General features: G+C 51.6%; 1 protein-coding gene across 2 annotated transcripts in view; it reads left to right on the top strand.

Annotated features, from left to right (window-relative positions):
- The window catches only part of RALGAPA2 (Ral GTPase activating protein catalytic subunit alpha 2), a gene marked incomplete at its 3' end in the record, with an annotated part of 223,245 nt that overhangs the window by 205,840 nt on the left and 3,062 nt on the right, over window positions 1-14,343 (top strand). For both annotated transcript variants that reach the window (XM_081149681.1, XM_081149682.1), the window contains one exon: window positions 12,524-12,563. In XM_081149681.1, the coding sequence (XP_081005807.1) occupies window positions 12,524-12,528 (5 nt within the window). The remainder of the gene's footprint in view (window positions 1-12,523; window positions 12,564-14,343) is intronic.

Genomic DNA, 14,343 nt, shown 5'->3' with positions numbered 1-14,343 from the left:
ATTTTAGCCTCTATATAAATTCAATTTTCCCCCCGAAAGTTTATGCTTACTTAAACCAATTTAAATAAGTTAGCGCGTAGGTAGCATCTTAAGTGAGACTCTAGGAGTAATTCGGGGTTTTTAGGACCTGCAGTTTGGAGAAGTTTGCTGACAAGCTTCTCCAAGAACATCCAGTTTGTCAAAGTCACTTAGCAGGTAAAGGTTCTGACAGCTCAGAAGTATGGGCACTGGGACTGGTACAAAAGGGACCTGAAACCAAAGGCGGGATATCAAGTCAAATTCTGGGCCTTTCTTTTTCAAGTTCTTTACATCAGTATCACGTTTCATGATGTTTGGGGTTTAGGGTATTTGGTTCCAAGTGGTAAAAATCTTTATATCGCTCTCACACCAAGCCATGGGTGCGGCTTAAGGCTGGGCCTGAGGCCCTGTTCCAGCGCTGTGTGCGGTGCCCACCGGTGATTGAGGGGGATGCAGGCCGCCTGCTCTGAGCTGAAGTTGGGGGAGCGGTTCCGAGCCACGCCCCCTTCTGCCGGGCGGCTCTGCTTCTGAGGCATCCCTACCCCTTCTGTTACCACTTCTACAGATGGAAACACTTTCCAGTTATTCACGGTGCTTTTTATTATCTTGGGACAAGTGCAGTCAAACCCAGATGCGCCGAGCAGCTTAAACTGAGAAATCGGGGTGTGATGTCTGCGCCCCTGAGCAGCCGGCCAGCTGGAGAAACTGACCCTGAGCGAGCCAGAAAGCGAGCGGCTGCAGCTCGGGGCAGCCGGGCCGGGCCCCGCTCACCTGGACACGCGCAGCCCGAGGAGGGGCGCGGGCTCCCCGCGTCCTTGCCGCCAGGGCTTTGCTGTGAGCACGGAGGGAGAGTCACCCGAACGCTGCTCATTCCGCACTGGCTTTGCAGCCCCAGCAGCCCCGTGTCTAGAGGGAAGGGCCCTGGTGTCGGCTTTTAAGTCCAAGCTGTAAGTAAGAGGTGGGCTAAGGGGGAGGCGCCTGTGCCAGGAGGCCTCTGTCAGGACGTGCCCGCTCCTCGCTCTCCCTGCCCCAGTGCCCTTGCTTGTCACTCAGGGCAGCATAGACGGTCACGGCGGCCAAGTGCGAGCCTCTGCTCATGATTCACCGTCAACCGCAGATGCGATGGATGCAGGGCCTTTTGTCGTTTGGCTCATAGGTGGGGGCTCATTTTTTTTTAAAAAGATGTTTTTTAAAAAAAACCTATTTTCCCAGTCCAAAAATGTTATTTTAAAATGCCACACACCTCATATATATATATATATATATATATATATATATATATATGTATATATGTGTGTGTATATATATATATATATATATATATTCCACCGCCCACTAGTTTTAGCAATGCCCACGGCATAATCGGGATTTGAGCTTTTTCACTTAGCCCTGTCATTTGCATTCCTTTTGATTCCTTCCTTATTGGCCAGCAATTTCTAAGTGGTAAGTGGTAGCCAGTGTGAAAATATTGGTTGCAGTTAACACACACGCATGAGTGTGTGTTTGTGTATATATGTCCACACGTGTGTGTGTGTGTATATGTTTGATGCATGTATATATGTGCATTTCACGCACACACACACATTGGGGTGAGAGACTAAGTTTGTGTTTCCAAGCACGCTTCCAAGGAAGGGGGGCCAGCAGGGAGGCCTCTAAAGGGTTAACTGGAATGGGCCCCTCGCTGCTGGGAGGGACTGAGGTAATCGCTGCAGCTCACAGCCAAGTGCATCTGTTCACCATGAGGTCATTCTTCTGCATGCTAATGACTTGGAAAATCAAGTCTGATGCTTGACGTTATCAGAAAGGATATAAATAGTGCAAAGCTTTACTTTTTGGAAGCTAAACCGAAATGAGGAAAAATAAACGTTAACTTGGACTTAAGAGATTTTTTCTTTTCCTAGAACTGCTTTAAAGATTATGTCTGGGCCTTAAAATCTGAGAGGAATCCACTTGTGTCTGTTGATAAATGATCCCCAAGTTACTGTTACAGATACAGCTGACAATTTGATAATTGAGGACTATAGGTATGTCTGACTTAACATCTTACTTTAAGAATTTCCAAGTGCTTTGGTCAGAAGGTGATCAAGATGGATTTTTCTCAAAGAACGTCTAAAGCCAAGAAAAAGGAGTGGTTCTTCCCATATACAAGTCCTGACTGTTTGCTAAAGATACCAGCACTGTTTGTGGTCCTTTCTACTTTAATTTTGCTATAGGGAGCCAGCAGAGGGAGCACAGATCTTTGTTTATTTGTTAGCCCTACATAAAAACAACATGTGATTTCTCCAAGACATGCTCAGAAACACTTCCTCCTTCATGATAGGCTAGATTGCAGAGGCTCCAGGATCTAGGAACAAGTGGGAGAAAACTCCTCACTAGGCACCATCAGATTCTGCCACTTTTAATGTAGGTCATTTTTGGAGCTTAAAGCAGATTAGTCTAAGTTGGTTTTAGGACTCTGCTTCCTCTGCTTCTATTGTACAAAGCTTCAAATTTTCATTGTTCAAGCTCAGAAATTGCACAGGTGCCCTCTTAGAGAGGTTTGTTATACTCACCTACCTCACAGAAAAGGTGAGGTCTTGTAAATTTTTTTCTGCAACAAAATCATTATATTAAGTTCACAGAAACTATCAGAAGACAGTAGGTCTATCTCTTAGCAGCCTGTCTCCTAGTCGGAGAGGCGCAAGCAAGGGCCAGGACACGTGAAAATGCTGGCTCCATACCCACCCCGTGGGACAGTCCCATAAGTCAGAGCCACGGCTGCTGGCATATTAATACCAGTCAAAGACCAGGGCTGAAGCTCAGAACTTCATTCAGGTAATCCAGAAGTTACCTTTCAGTGCAAGTTCTCTCATGGCACTGTCCGCTCAGGAACTGAGGCTGCCCCCTCCACGCCCTCAGGTTGTCTGCAGCTGAGCAAGTGCAGCCACACACCCTGCAAACAACGGACCGCCCTGCATGCATGTTCCTCCCACCCCAGTAAGGCCTCCCAGCCCCAGCCCAAATCTTTCTCCCCATAACTGGCTCAGTCCTGACCCCCTTTGCATGTGACATTTTTTAAAAACTTAAAATGCATTCTTGAAAATACAGTGAAGCACCATAGGCGTTTTGAACCACCCACAATCCCATTGCTTGGCTGCAGCAGCGCATGATCACCTGCGAAGCCGGAGGAATCTGGGTGCTGCGACTCTACACCAGACATTTAGATTTCCTGGTCTGGGCTGTGGTCTGGCCCTGGGGACCTTCTTTTAAAAACTCCTGAGGGCGTTTTAATATGCAAGCAGAACTGAATCAAAGCCTCCCGGTTATGTTTGGGTCCTCGCGTTAGTGCCATCCTCACTTGTCATTACTTACTTATATCTTCATTTTTCTTAGCCTGTGCAAGTCTTTGTCCTGTGAGTGTGTTTCTTCCATCTAAATAGACTGCACATCCCTTAGAGAATGATGTATATCATTTCTTTCTTACAACATAAGCAGAAGGAGTGGAATAGAAATGCAGACAGAAGGCAGTCAAGCCGTTGCTTTAAGCCGTACAGGTGTGTCTCCAAACCACAGACGTGTGTTGGGCCTGATGCAAGATGCAGAACAAACCCCTGTCATTGTGACCCACCTGTCCCCGTCCCTTCCTGGCCTCCTAGTGAAAGTGGACTAGTGATAAGCCATGTGGTCAAAGCTGCCGTGGAGGAAGCCTGGTTAAGCCACAGGCTGGGCGATGCCGTTTGAGTAACTGGCACTGGGTTCGGGACGCCTTCGTAAATGTTACCGAGGGTTTTAAAGAGAATTCTCAGTTGCCCTGTTTAGCACCACATTTTGCCTTGTGCTTACTCTTCCCTTTTTCCTCTTAAAACTATTTTACTCTCCTCAGCATCGTCTTTGGAAGAGGGAAGAGAAAGATGAGACACTTGTCCCACTGAATCTGATAGAAAACTGGCACTCCCTGTCACATGTCACCGTCTCTGAATCGGCCCTCCCCTCCCTTCCCCTTGGCAGCTGCCACCAAGGAGGGCACTGTCAGGCCTTTTAAGGGCTCCAGAGACCTTGTGCTCTGCCTTGCCTTCCTGCTGGAGCTTCGAGGCTCGTTAGGGAAAAGCAGGTACTCGCAAACCACCAAAAATGACTAATGATTAATAAGCCCCGATTAGTTAGCTCCAAACCGTAACCACATGTTAAAAAGAGGGAGTCAAAAGGGAAAAACAGCCAGCCAGTGGCTTGCAGTTGGGCTGACATCTCCCTGAGTTGGGCCGTGCCGTCTGCCTTGTGAGCCTGGGAGGTGATGAGAACTTGCCTAAGTGTGATAGATGTTCTCCTACGCACCCTGCCCATCGGGCTTTAACTGTCTCATATTGTCTGTGAATTAAGACGCCTGAGACCTGGAAGGCCCCAGACAAGAAGGGTGTAAAGGCTCCTGAATGTCGGAAGAGAAGGGAGGAAGGAAGGGCTCCTTTCAGAGCCAGTGGGGGACACACCTCCCCCAGGGCCTTGCAGAGGTCGGGGGTCTTCACAGGTTTCCAGAACCAGAAAGGACCTGAGAGGACTCAGTCTGAAGTGCTGACATTACATTTAATCTGTTCCTTTGGAAGAAGTGAGGACGCTGCTTTTTCTGTGAATCGCTCCGTTGGTTTCGCTCTGGTTCCTCGGTCCTTGCAGGGTTTTAAGCGCCTCACTGCTAATTACGGCTCCGGGGACACTTCAGCAGTTGCCAAGAGATGGCCGGCAGGTACTAAGAATTTTTCTCCGAGACAGTTTTTGGAAATGACTCCTAATTAAAGCTTATTTGAAATGACCTTGAGAATTTGTTTCAGAAGAACCTGGAGCATCTGACCCAGGTCCACACTCCCGGGGACCGGTGCTGTGGCCCGTCCTTCCCGCTCTAGTCGGCGGAACGCACCGCCCGGCGGCGGGTTCCGGGAAGACTCGATGGCTTCGCTTGATTTTCTGTTTAGCAGAAACCAGAGCAAAGCAGAGGCCAAATGGGGCAGTTAGGTCGGCTGACCGAAGAAGAAAGACTAGTTTATATTCTTTATAACCAGGAACTTAAACCTCTAAGCAGCATAATAAAGAAAAAAGCTGGTTCTTTTTCCCCATTAGCCTTTAACGTCCTCAGAAGGCTGAAAGAAGTCCCTTAAAAATGGGAAACATGCCAGTCAACTTTGTTATACAAGATACCTGAAGTGTTTACAGCATTGACACGGGCAAAGTTCCTTTCTCAGTCCTGAGGAACCCACGAGCGGCACCGTGAAGAATGCCAAGAAAAATAGGCAGAAGCCTGCTTTTCCACCACTTCCAGAACAGACCATAAAATCCCAGGCACACAGAGGACATGTTCCACCTACCTGCACCACAGCGCTCACCGTTACCCGCCCTGGGACCCGGGGTCGATACTGTCACCCAGCACCCCTCTGCCCGCGAGCCGGCCCGTCTGATCTGCGAGGTTGCCTGACACTGGAGAGGTTGCCTGACGCTGGAGAGGTTGCCTGACGCTGGAGAGGTTGCCTGACGCTGGAGAGGTTGCCTGACGCTGGAGAGGTTGCCTGACGCTGGAGAGGTTGCCTGATGCTGGAGAGGTTGCCTGACGCTGGAGAGGTTGCCTGACGCTGGAGAGGTTGCCTGATGCTGGAGAGGTTGCCTGACGCTGGAGAGGTTGCCTCACGCTGGAGAAGTTGCCTGAGGCTGGAGAGGTTGCCTGATGCTAGAGAAGTTACCTGATGTTGGAGAGGTTGCCTGATGCTGGAGAGGTTGCCTCACGCTGGAGAAGTTGCCTGACGCTGGAGAAGTTGCCTGATGCTAGAGAAGTTGCCTGATGTTGGAGAGGTTGCCTGATGTTGGAGAGGTTGCCTGATGTTGGAGAGGTTGCCTGATGTTGGAGAGGTTGCCTGATGCTGGAGAGGTTGTCTGACGCTGGAGAGGTTGCCTCACGCTGGAGAAGTTGCCTGACGCTGGAGAGGTTGCCTGATGCAGGGAAGCCTCTGCGGTCTTCCAGGACTCACTGCGAGGTTCTGCTCCCCCAGCCCTAACCGCGCAGAGCCAGGACGTGCGGGCTGCCCTGCCCTCGCTGCTGAAGTATGTTTGGGAGACTGCGTGGGCGGCGTGGGCCCGTGCGTGGTAGTTAGGGAAACCCTGCTCCCTGGCTGCATCCCTAGGGCTCAGAGAAGTAGCTAGAGAAACAGCCCGACTCCAATTAACGCCAGAGCCCTCCCTGACATCTCGGGGTGTGCCCTCTGCAGCCAGGCTCCTTACTAGGAGGTGTTAGCTGACCCAAGATCATCAGAGGCAAGAGTCCCAGAGGGAAGGGATCAACACAGAGATGAAAAGAAGCCAGAGGTGGGACTCCCTGGGCCATGAGACTGACTCTGCTCTTTACCAATTGCCCAAAGCTGGTGACTGCCAGGAGCCATATTTAGATATTGAAACTCAGGTCCAGCTGGGGTCCTGGGACACACACATGCACCTTTGCTGCAGCTTAAGTAGATGGGAACCGCAGCTTCACTCCTCAGATCACCACATAAACCCCCGAGGGGCAGAGCTCTTGAGCCCAGGGTGGGTAGGACAGAGAGAGCAAGGGGGTGAAGAGGACCCGGGAAGGCGGAGCCGCCTTGTGGGCCAAGGGGAAGCTGTTGTTCTAGTGAGATGGCCAGCTGCGGAGGGTGGTAGGCAGTGAGTGACATCCTAAGAATTCTTGTTTTCAAAGATCACTCTGGCTGGGCTTCCGTGGGGAGGTTAGACTAGAGGAGGGGTGGGAGGAAGACTAGTTAGGCAATGCTGCAGTCCCCCTTGTGTTCCGATCCCCCGGCATTCAGCTGGCACCTTTGACTAATGAGTGAATGTGTGGCCATCCCACAGATGTTTTCCCTGAGCATTCTGTGGGGCCACTGGAGAGGTCTGGCGATGCCCCCGCAGTCCAGCGCCACAGGAGGCAGCCCTGACCTGGACTCACGGTAAAGGGAGCACAGTGACACCAGCTCTTTGTGGGGGAGAATTGCGTGATGGGAGGGAGAAGGTGAGAAGGAGAAGGCAGACACATACCCCCACCCCCTGAAGCCCCTCCGGACTCATGCCAGCACTTGGTGGTCTTGAGCCCGTGAGCTGGCATGAAGAATCGTGGTAGAGGAGTCTCTCTGGGACAGAGCATTGTTTGAAGAGGCTTAAGTGGCTCACAGTTATCCAGAAGAGTGAGGCTAGGAGAGTGAGGTTCCTGGGCACTGTTTCACTCTTATAAAACGGTCTCTAGAACAATATTTGAACATTACGGAGATTTTCAACCTTATTGCCCTGTGCCCTCAGTCTGCCCCGGTAGAGCAGGATTTATCTCGGGCAGTTTCGAACTGAGGAGGGTTGGTTTTTCCTCATTGCCAAGTGGCTGGTCATGTCAAGGCCAGGGCTCAAGCGCTTAAGGCCCTGCCCCCAAACAAGACGCACTGTGCCCCACTCTGAAAGGACCCTGCTGGTGGGGAACACACAGAAATGACCAACGGGGGTGGGCAAGCTCTTCTTCTGTGGCAAAGGCGAAATGTTCCTCCCCAAAGGCAGAGAAGACGACTTTATAGGACATGTGACGAAGGCACACCCACTTCGGCATAAATCCCTGAAAAACTTGAGTGGAAGTTGACCAGAGTATCTCCTATGTGAGAATGCAAATGGAGCAGCACAGGGAGAATTCACACATAGAAAACACCTTCGCTGTGGACCACAATAGCTTCCTGCGTGCCAGAGGACAACAGGACAGCTTTTTCGGGGAAACTGTCCAGCGGTTCCGTCGCAGCTTTAATGTTTCCTCAGACATGTGCTCACCCTGCTCCCACGAGTGACCACAAACGCCAACTGCTACATTTTCTCCAGCTATTGATTATTGGGAGTTTGAAATACACTCCTGCGCTGCACACAGAATCCCAGTGTGTCCTGGGGCAAGTCACACTAATCCTACCTCCCGGATTTTACAGACAGATGAAGTCAAGTTAGAGTAAACCTGAGAGACGACCTTGAAGGTCGAGGTAGTGTGTCACCTGAGGGCTGGCCCCATTTGCTTTGCTTTGCGCAGGAGGAGAGCTGCTGGGGGCAGCTGCTAAACCTCGTGGCCGCGCCATCCCCCTTCCTCCCTGGTGTTCGTGGGGGACTGTGGGTATTTCCCCCGAGGACTCGGAGCCACTTCTGTTGTGTCACTTTGGGAAAAGTAGTGGCCGTAGCTGTCCAGACTGCCTTCTGTTTTATTTCCCCCTTATAAAAACAGCATGAGAGAGAGAATTCACAGTTCATCCATTTGAAGGGTACAGTTCAGTTTTTAGTCCATTCACAAGGTCGTGCAACCCTTGCCACAACCCAACTTTAGAACATTTCTGTCCCTTCTAAGAAACAAAAACAAGCCTACTAGTCGTCACCCGTCGTTCTCCCTGCCCCGCCCCCGACCCTCAGCCACCTAAGTCTATTTGCTCCCCGGCCCTGCCTGTTCCAGACACTTCACATGTCTTTGGTCACTGGCTCCTTTCACTCGGCGTGTTCTCAAGGCTCATCCGTGTTACAGCCTGTGTCAGCATTTCACGTCTCTTTATTGCCAAATAATCGTCTACTGTGAGGGTAGACCGCATTTTGGTCGTTCATCAGTTGATGGATATGTATGTAGGTTGTTTCCATTTTCTAGCTGTATGGATGTGGCTGCTCTAAACGTTTTGTGGTGTTTTTCCATTTTGAGATGTGAATTACATCTGGTAAAATGAACAGCCGCCGCTCTGGCTGGATGTAACTGCCATCGTGGTGTTCGTGTCCTGTGAGATGGCGAGGGGGTCTGGTGACCTCTTTCTCCACAAGAGCCGGTCAAGAAAGTTGACACCAAGATACTAATTTTAAATATGTTTTTATTGATTTCAGAGGGAGAGGAAGGGAGAGAGAGAGAAACATCAATGATGAGAGAGTCATTGCTCGGCTGCCTCCTGCACGCCCCCGACCGAGGATCAAGCCCGAAACCCCGGATTGTGCCCTGATCTGGAATTGAGCAGTGACCTCCTGGTTCATAGGTCAACGCTCAACCACTGAGCCACGCTGGCCGGGCCCAAGATATTAATTTTAAATTTATAATTTACTTAATCTTAGTCATGTATTTGTAAGAGCGCATTATAGTTGCAGAAGGGGGAAAGAAGAGTGTCAGGAAAGTGTTTTCATGAGCGATCCACCCGCTTGCTGAGTCCCTAACCGCACAGGTGCTGATGCACGCGGAGGCACATAATATACTCTCTCCGCCTGCCCGCCTTTCGGTCCAGCTTGCTTTCTGCTTCAGAACCAAAGTTGATGGCCAAGACCAATGACCAAACAGAGGAAGCCGAGCCCCGGGCCAGGGCCAGGACACAGCCACTGCTGCTGGGTTGGAAATACTGGAAGGCATCCTCGGGCCATTTGGAAATGTTAATTAGGCTGGCTAATTCCCACTGATCTTGGGCTGCCAGTGTTGGGTTGAGTGTGTAGGCTTACCCCATCCACGCTGCACCTGTTCCCTTCCTCAGGGCCATTCCAAGGGGTCTGAATAACCCAACAGCTCTCTGATCGTCGCTCTGTCCGCCTTCCTGCTGGGAGGATATTTAGCACTCGCCTGAAGCTGGAACCCGGGTCCACTGTTTCTCTCCCTCATCCATGCCAGCTCTCAGAATCACTCCCTTCCCTCATTATCTTGAGCCAGTTAATCATTTTCCACACTGACTGTTCAGTAACAAGGACCCAGAGAGAGGCAGCCACTCTCGTCTGACCCTGCCCAGCTCATCCCGGGTGGCCGTCCTGGATGGCAGCCTTGCCTCCGAGATGAGAGGCTCCATTCAAATCCTTGCCCTTTTGCTGTCCCAGTGAGTCCAGCCCAAGAAAACGTGCCACAAAAAGACCCAGCAGCTCCTGAAAAGCCTCCACGAGGCAGAGCTGTATGGAACACAGAAAATCTACAACCAAGGTGATTATTTCCTGTCCTTTTAAATCCTTGTTGATATCCAGAGTATCAGAGAAGTCACACAAGCCCAAAGAAGTAAGAACTCTTTGTTTAAAAATGACTTTGATTCTCCGGGCTCCTGCTCTTTGTCTGAGCCCCTGGGTGGCCTGTGGGCTTCTGAGTTTCACTTGAGAGCTCTCCTCAGAGGGCTGTTGCTCCACTGCACTCAGACGTGAGCAGGGCCAACTCCCGATTCCCAGCACCACTAACGTACATGAAAATCCTGCCATAAAGACCCATATTAACCCCGAAATCTAGTGTCTCAGCCGTGTTTCATTATTCCCTCACTATGGAGGCTCTGAAACATTTTTATTTCCTAATTTTTCCCCTTCCCTGAAACACCACAGAAATACTATATATCTGTTTGTTTATTGTACTTATTTCTGGGCTTTGTGCACATAGTGAGATATTTTTGCCTCCCAGCAGGGGACATGCCCCATTGGCATGCATGCTGTGACTCCATTCCCCCCCCCCCCCCAGCCAGAGTCAGGGCTCCCTCTGCTTTCTTCACTCCGCAGCTCAGAGCCTAGAACAGTGCCTGGCATGTAGATATCCAGGGATGAAAGGGTGCAGTAACTGTGCTTTATGTCTCTCCCCTACGTCCCCAAGCATCACTCACCTGTTCTCCTTCCATCCCTCATCTCCAAGCACAGTGCTCTCTCCTGGTGCCTTCCAGCCCTGCTCAGGTCAGTTGGTACCTCACACTCACCCTCAGGGACGTATCAGGAAGCTGACAGCCAATTCCTATGTTCCCAATACAGGCCCCCACCCTTCGGTAGCACCGCCTGTGTGTCAAGGGCAAGTGACATTTGAGCCCCATGGAATAATTAAGGCAGCCCCCAACTGTCTGTCTTTGCATCTCCTTAACGTACCCGTGGATTGGCAGTTATTGAGACATTCTGTTTGGTCCAGCACTCCACACCAGGCTGCGTCTGGGGACGTACTGGGGAGAGGCACAAACCACTTCTCATCAGCAATTACAAAGAACCTCCATTGTTAGCTGCGCCATCTGTTTTCTTGGTTTCTACCAATCGGGTGCCTCTAGGCCCAGCATAACCAGGGTTGAGGGGGCTGCAGGGGAGAGACCGAGGAGCCCTTCATGACCCCCTTTGCTCACACTGGAGAGGGCCCATGGCGTAGCGCCTTGAAAAGCCGAGCTACCTCAACTCAAGGAAGATACATGCAGAGAGGCTCTATGCTTGCATCTTCCAGGAGGGGAAGCAGGCCCCACAGCACAGTGCATTGTGGAGGTGGGGAGGATTGGAAATCTAATCACATTATCTAAGGACCCATGGAAAACATTCTAGTCTGTTACGGCAATTAACACCTCCCAAGAACTTCTTAGGCCCCTAGAGCCCAATCGATGTGGTGAGAAGGTGCAGTTAACAGCAGTTGGAAATCAAGTAGGGCAGGGAATGTTACTGGGTCACCCATGACCAGTCATTTATCCTGAAATTCCTAACCCTGAATGACTTTTTGGTGAGGCAGTAAATTTGCATCAATAGGTTAGAAAATATAGCTTCATCAAGGTCCAGGTTTCTTCAGAGAACCGCACTTAAAAGTTTGTCAGTGGTTGTTCCAGTGGCACAGAGACAGGCCCTGGTCACTGAACTACCATCTCAGAGACAGGCCCTGGTCACTGTGCCAACCTCGGCAGGCGGGGTCAGCAGATAGTTCAAGTTTACAAATGCAGCCACGTAGATAGCCAGCAGTCTGTGTCACTGATAAATGTCCTTTGTCTGGATTTGATGGTGGCCCCGTGGCACTGAATTCAGGAGCATTTGGGGGTTCGGGGCGAGGAGCAGTGGCTGCCTGCAGAAAGAGGCTGCGTTTGCTAAGGAAAACATCCACATAGGAAGTAAGACGATGGGGTGATTGAGAAAACCTGTCTAAGTACGGGACGCTCAGGTCCTCTCTGCGGTTAGACAGGCTGCTGAGATCCTCCTGCTCCGTAAGTGAGGGCGAGCGTGTGGCCCCTGTCACCGCTGCAGAGTCCCGTTCCCCAGCCGCCCTCGCACAGCATCCCTGTGCCTCCTCCCTGGGGACTGTCACATCACAGGTGACACTGGTGCTGAATTAACACATTGTGGACAACTCGGAAACATGGAAAATGAAACTTGGAGACATGTAAACTTGCACACTTCGAGGGTATGGATTATTTTTTAGGTCATCCATAGAATTCCAAATACTTATCTTGAAAACTTTTACCTTTGACTGTATTTTAGAGCAGATCGTTCAGGAAATGTTGGGCAGCAGGGAAAAGGCTACAGTGGTGAGCGCTGCCCAGCGCCTGTAGGGCTCCCCGTAGCATCTGCTTTATACATCCTGGGAATGCTAATGTCTCCTTCCTTCTGCGTGTGCAAGTGGGACAGCAGCTAGGATTCTGTCCTGCCAAGTAGAATTTTAAGTGAATTTTCAGTTCCTGGTGATCTAAGACTGCGAAAACACCTGGGCAGCGCAGGAATAAATGTTATTAGCACTGTCCATTGTCAAATTGGGCCATGGGTGTGCCGGGCTGAATTCATCTGATTTTATGTTCTTTCCCTTCAGATTAAAATACGTAAAGGTCCCACTGCAATATTTGCGCAAGGTAAGACTGACACTTCAGCGGGTTTGCCCAGCCACCCCGCTCCTGGGGACGGGTGTGTAAACTCACTAACAGGCCTCCTTCCACGGCTAACACCTCGCTGAAACTTGCCCTCCTGTCCCTCCTGCTCCCTGCTGTCCTCCCCAGGGGCCCTGCCGGTCCTGCCCCTGCATGTCTGTACTGCCCGGGAACCCCAGCCTCGCCTTTCTTCTGCTCCTGCACTCTGGGCGGAATCCGACACCAACACCTGCCATCCTGGAAAATGTCTTTGTTGCCGCCCTATTGTGTTGGGAGCCTGGGGAGCCGGTGGACCCCGAGCCGCCTCCTTTTTTGTTGCCGAGGCAGAGAGGAGCAGGACTCGAGATGGGCCGATAAGACAGCCGCGCTGGGCCGGCCTTTGACCGCTTGCCTTAATGGGCGCCTCCAAGGCCTCTCCCTGGGAAGGCAGGTTGTCCAGGGGCTGATGAATGGAACAGCTGGGGAGGAAGAGCAGACAAAAGCTGGGGGAGCACAGAGGGTGGAGAACCAGGGGATCGTGAGGTTTAAGACCCAGAGGGCAGGCCGGCCGAGGCAGGTGTGACCTCCTCTGTGGGCCTCTGCTCCCTGCCTTGGTCTAGGGTGCAGGCCCTTCCCTGTGCACTGACAGACAGCCGCCCCATCATGGATCCAGAGCCTGGGCCGACAGTGGGAGGGACCAGGTGATGAGGGTGAGGGTGAGGGTGGCGACAGCAATGGTATGGGGAACATCAGTGAGCAAGCTGTCCTTCATTAGCAGCATTGCCCACAGTGGAGCGCAGGCCACGGACACCACCACTGTCTCGGTAACTACGGAAGTTGGAAGTTCTGGTTCAGATTTTTTGGTTTATCCAAAACACGGTCTCCTGCACCAGGCAGGGCCGTCACGCCTGCGGGCCACAGGAGCGGCACTGCTGCAGCGAGCAGACCCTCCACCCAGCTGCCCTTCCTTTTCCCTCCGCCAGGGCTCCGGCCCAGGCCCAGAGCTGCTTAAAGCTGGGCTCACTCCCCGCAGGTTCTAGAGGCAACAAGAGCCACAAAACTCAGCTGCTCGTGTTGGGCCAGGCAGAGCAGGGCCGTATAGTCCCCTCCATCACGGGACCACCATATCCATGGGTGTCCTCCTGCTTTTGACACAAAAGCTGCGAGTGGGGCTCCAGTGTCTTTTGAACAGACCCCACAGCTTCCAGCAGGAGTGGGAGGCCCAGTGCGTAGAATCATCTCCTTTGCAGCCACCTGATAATCCCACAGCTGTCGCCGCCCCATCAGCCGGGATGTGGTGAGCACAGCAGGAGCCATTGCAGGCTGAGGATGTGCTGACACAAAGCTGGGGACCAGAGAATGTGGGGGCGCTGTGGTGCTGCCTCCAGCTTGGGGTGGCCTGCCCTCTGCCCTCATGGTTGGGGCCCCTGCTTTCAGACAGAGGTGTGAAGGCCGCTTTGCTGCAGAGCCCAGCAGCCCTTCAGTTGGCTCGCTGGTCACCTGCTGCCCTCCCTGGGTGGCCGTGGAGGGGTTAGATACTTTCCCTTTCCTGAATGTCCTGTCTTTGAACATCACTTTCTCTTTCATTCACTTGCTTTTTTTTTTTTTATTTGCTTCCCTCTCCCAATTGATCTGATTACAATAGTGGGATGGTTCCCAGTTGATAATGTGAATTATTAGGCAATTTGAAGTGAAGGTAATTCAAAGTGGAATGTTATCTGGGGTGAAATCAGGTTTGTTTGTCATCGTGTCGTCCCCCCCCCCCGTATTAAATGCTAGTGCCCAT

Source organism: Miniopterus schreibersii, assembly GCF_964146895.1.
Source record: "Miniopterus schreibersii genome assembly, chromosome: 10".
Lineage (NCBI taxonomy): Eukaryota > Metazoa > Chordata > Mammalia > Chiroptera > Miniopteridae > Miniopterus > Miniopterus schreibersii.
This window is presented reverse-complemented; position numbering and strand designations above follow the sequence as displayed.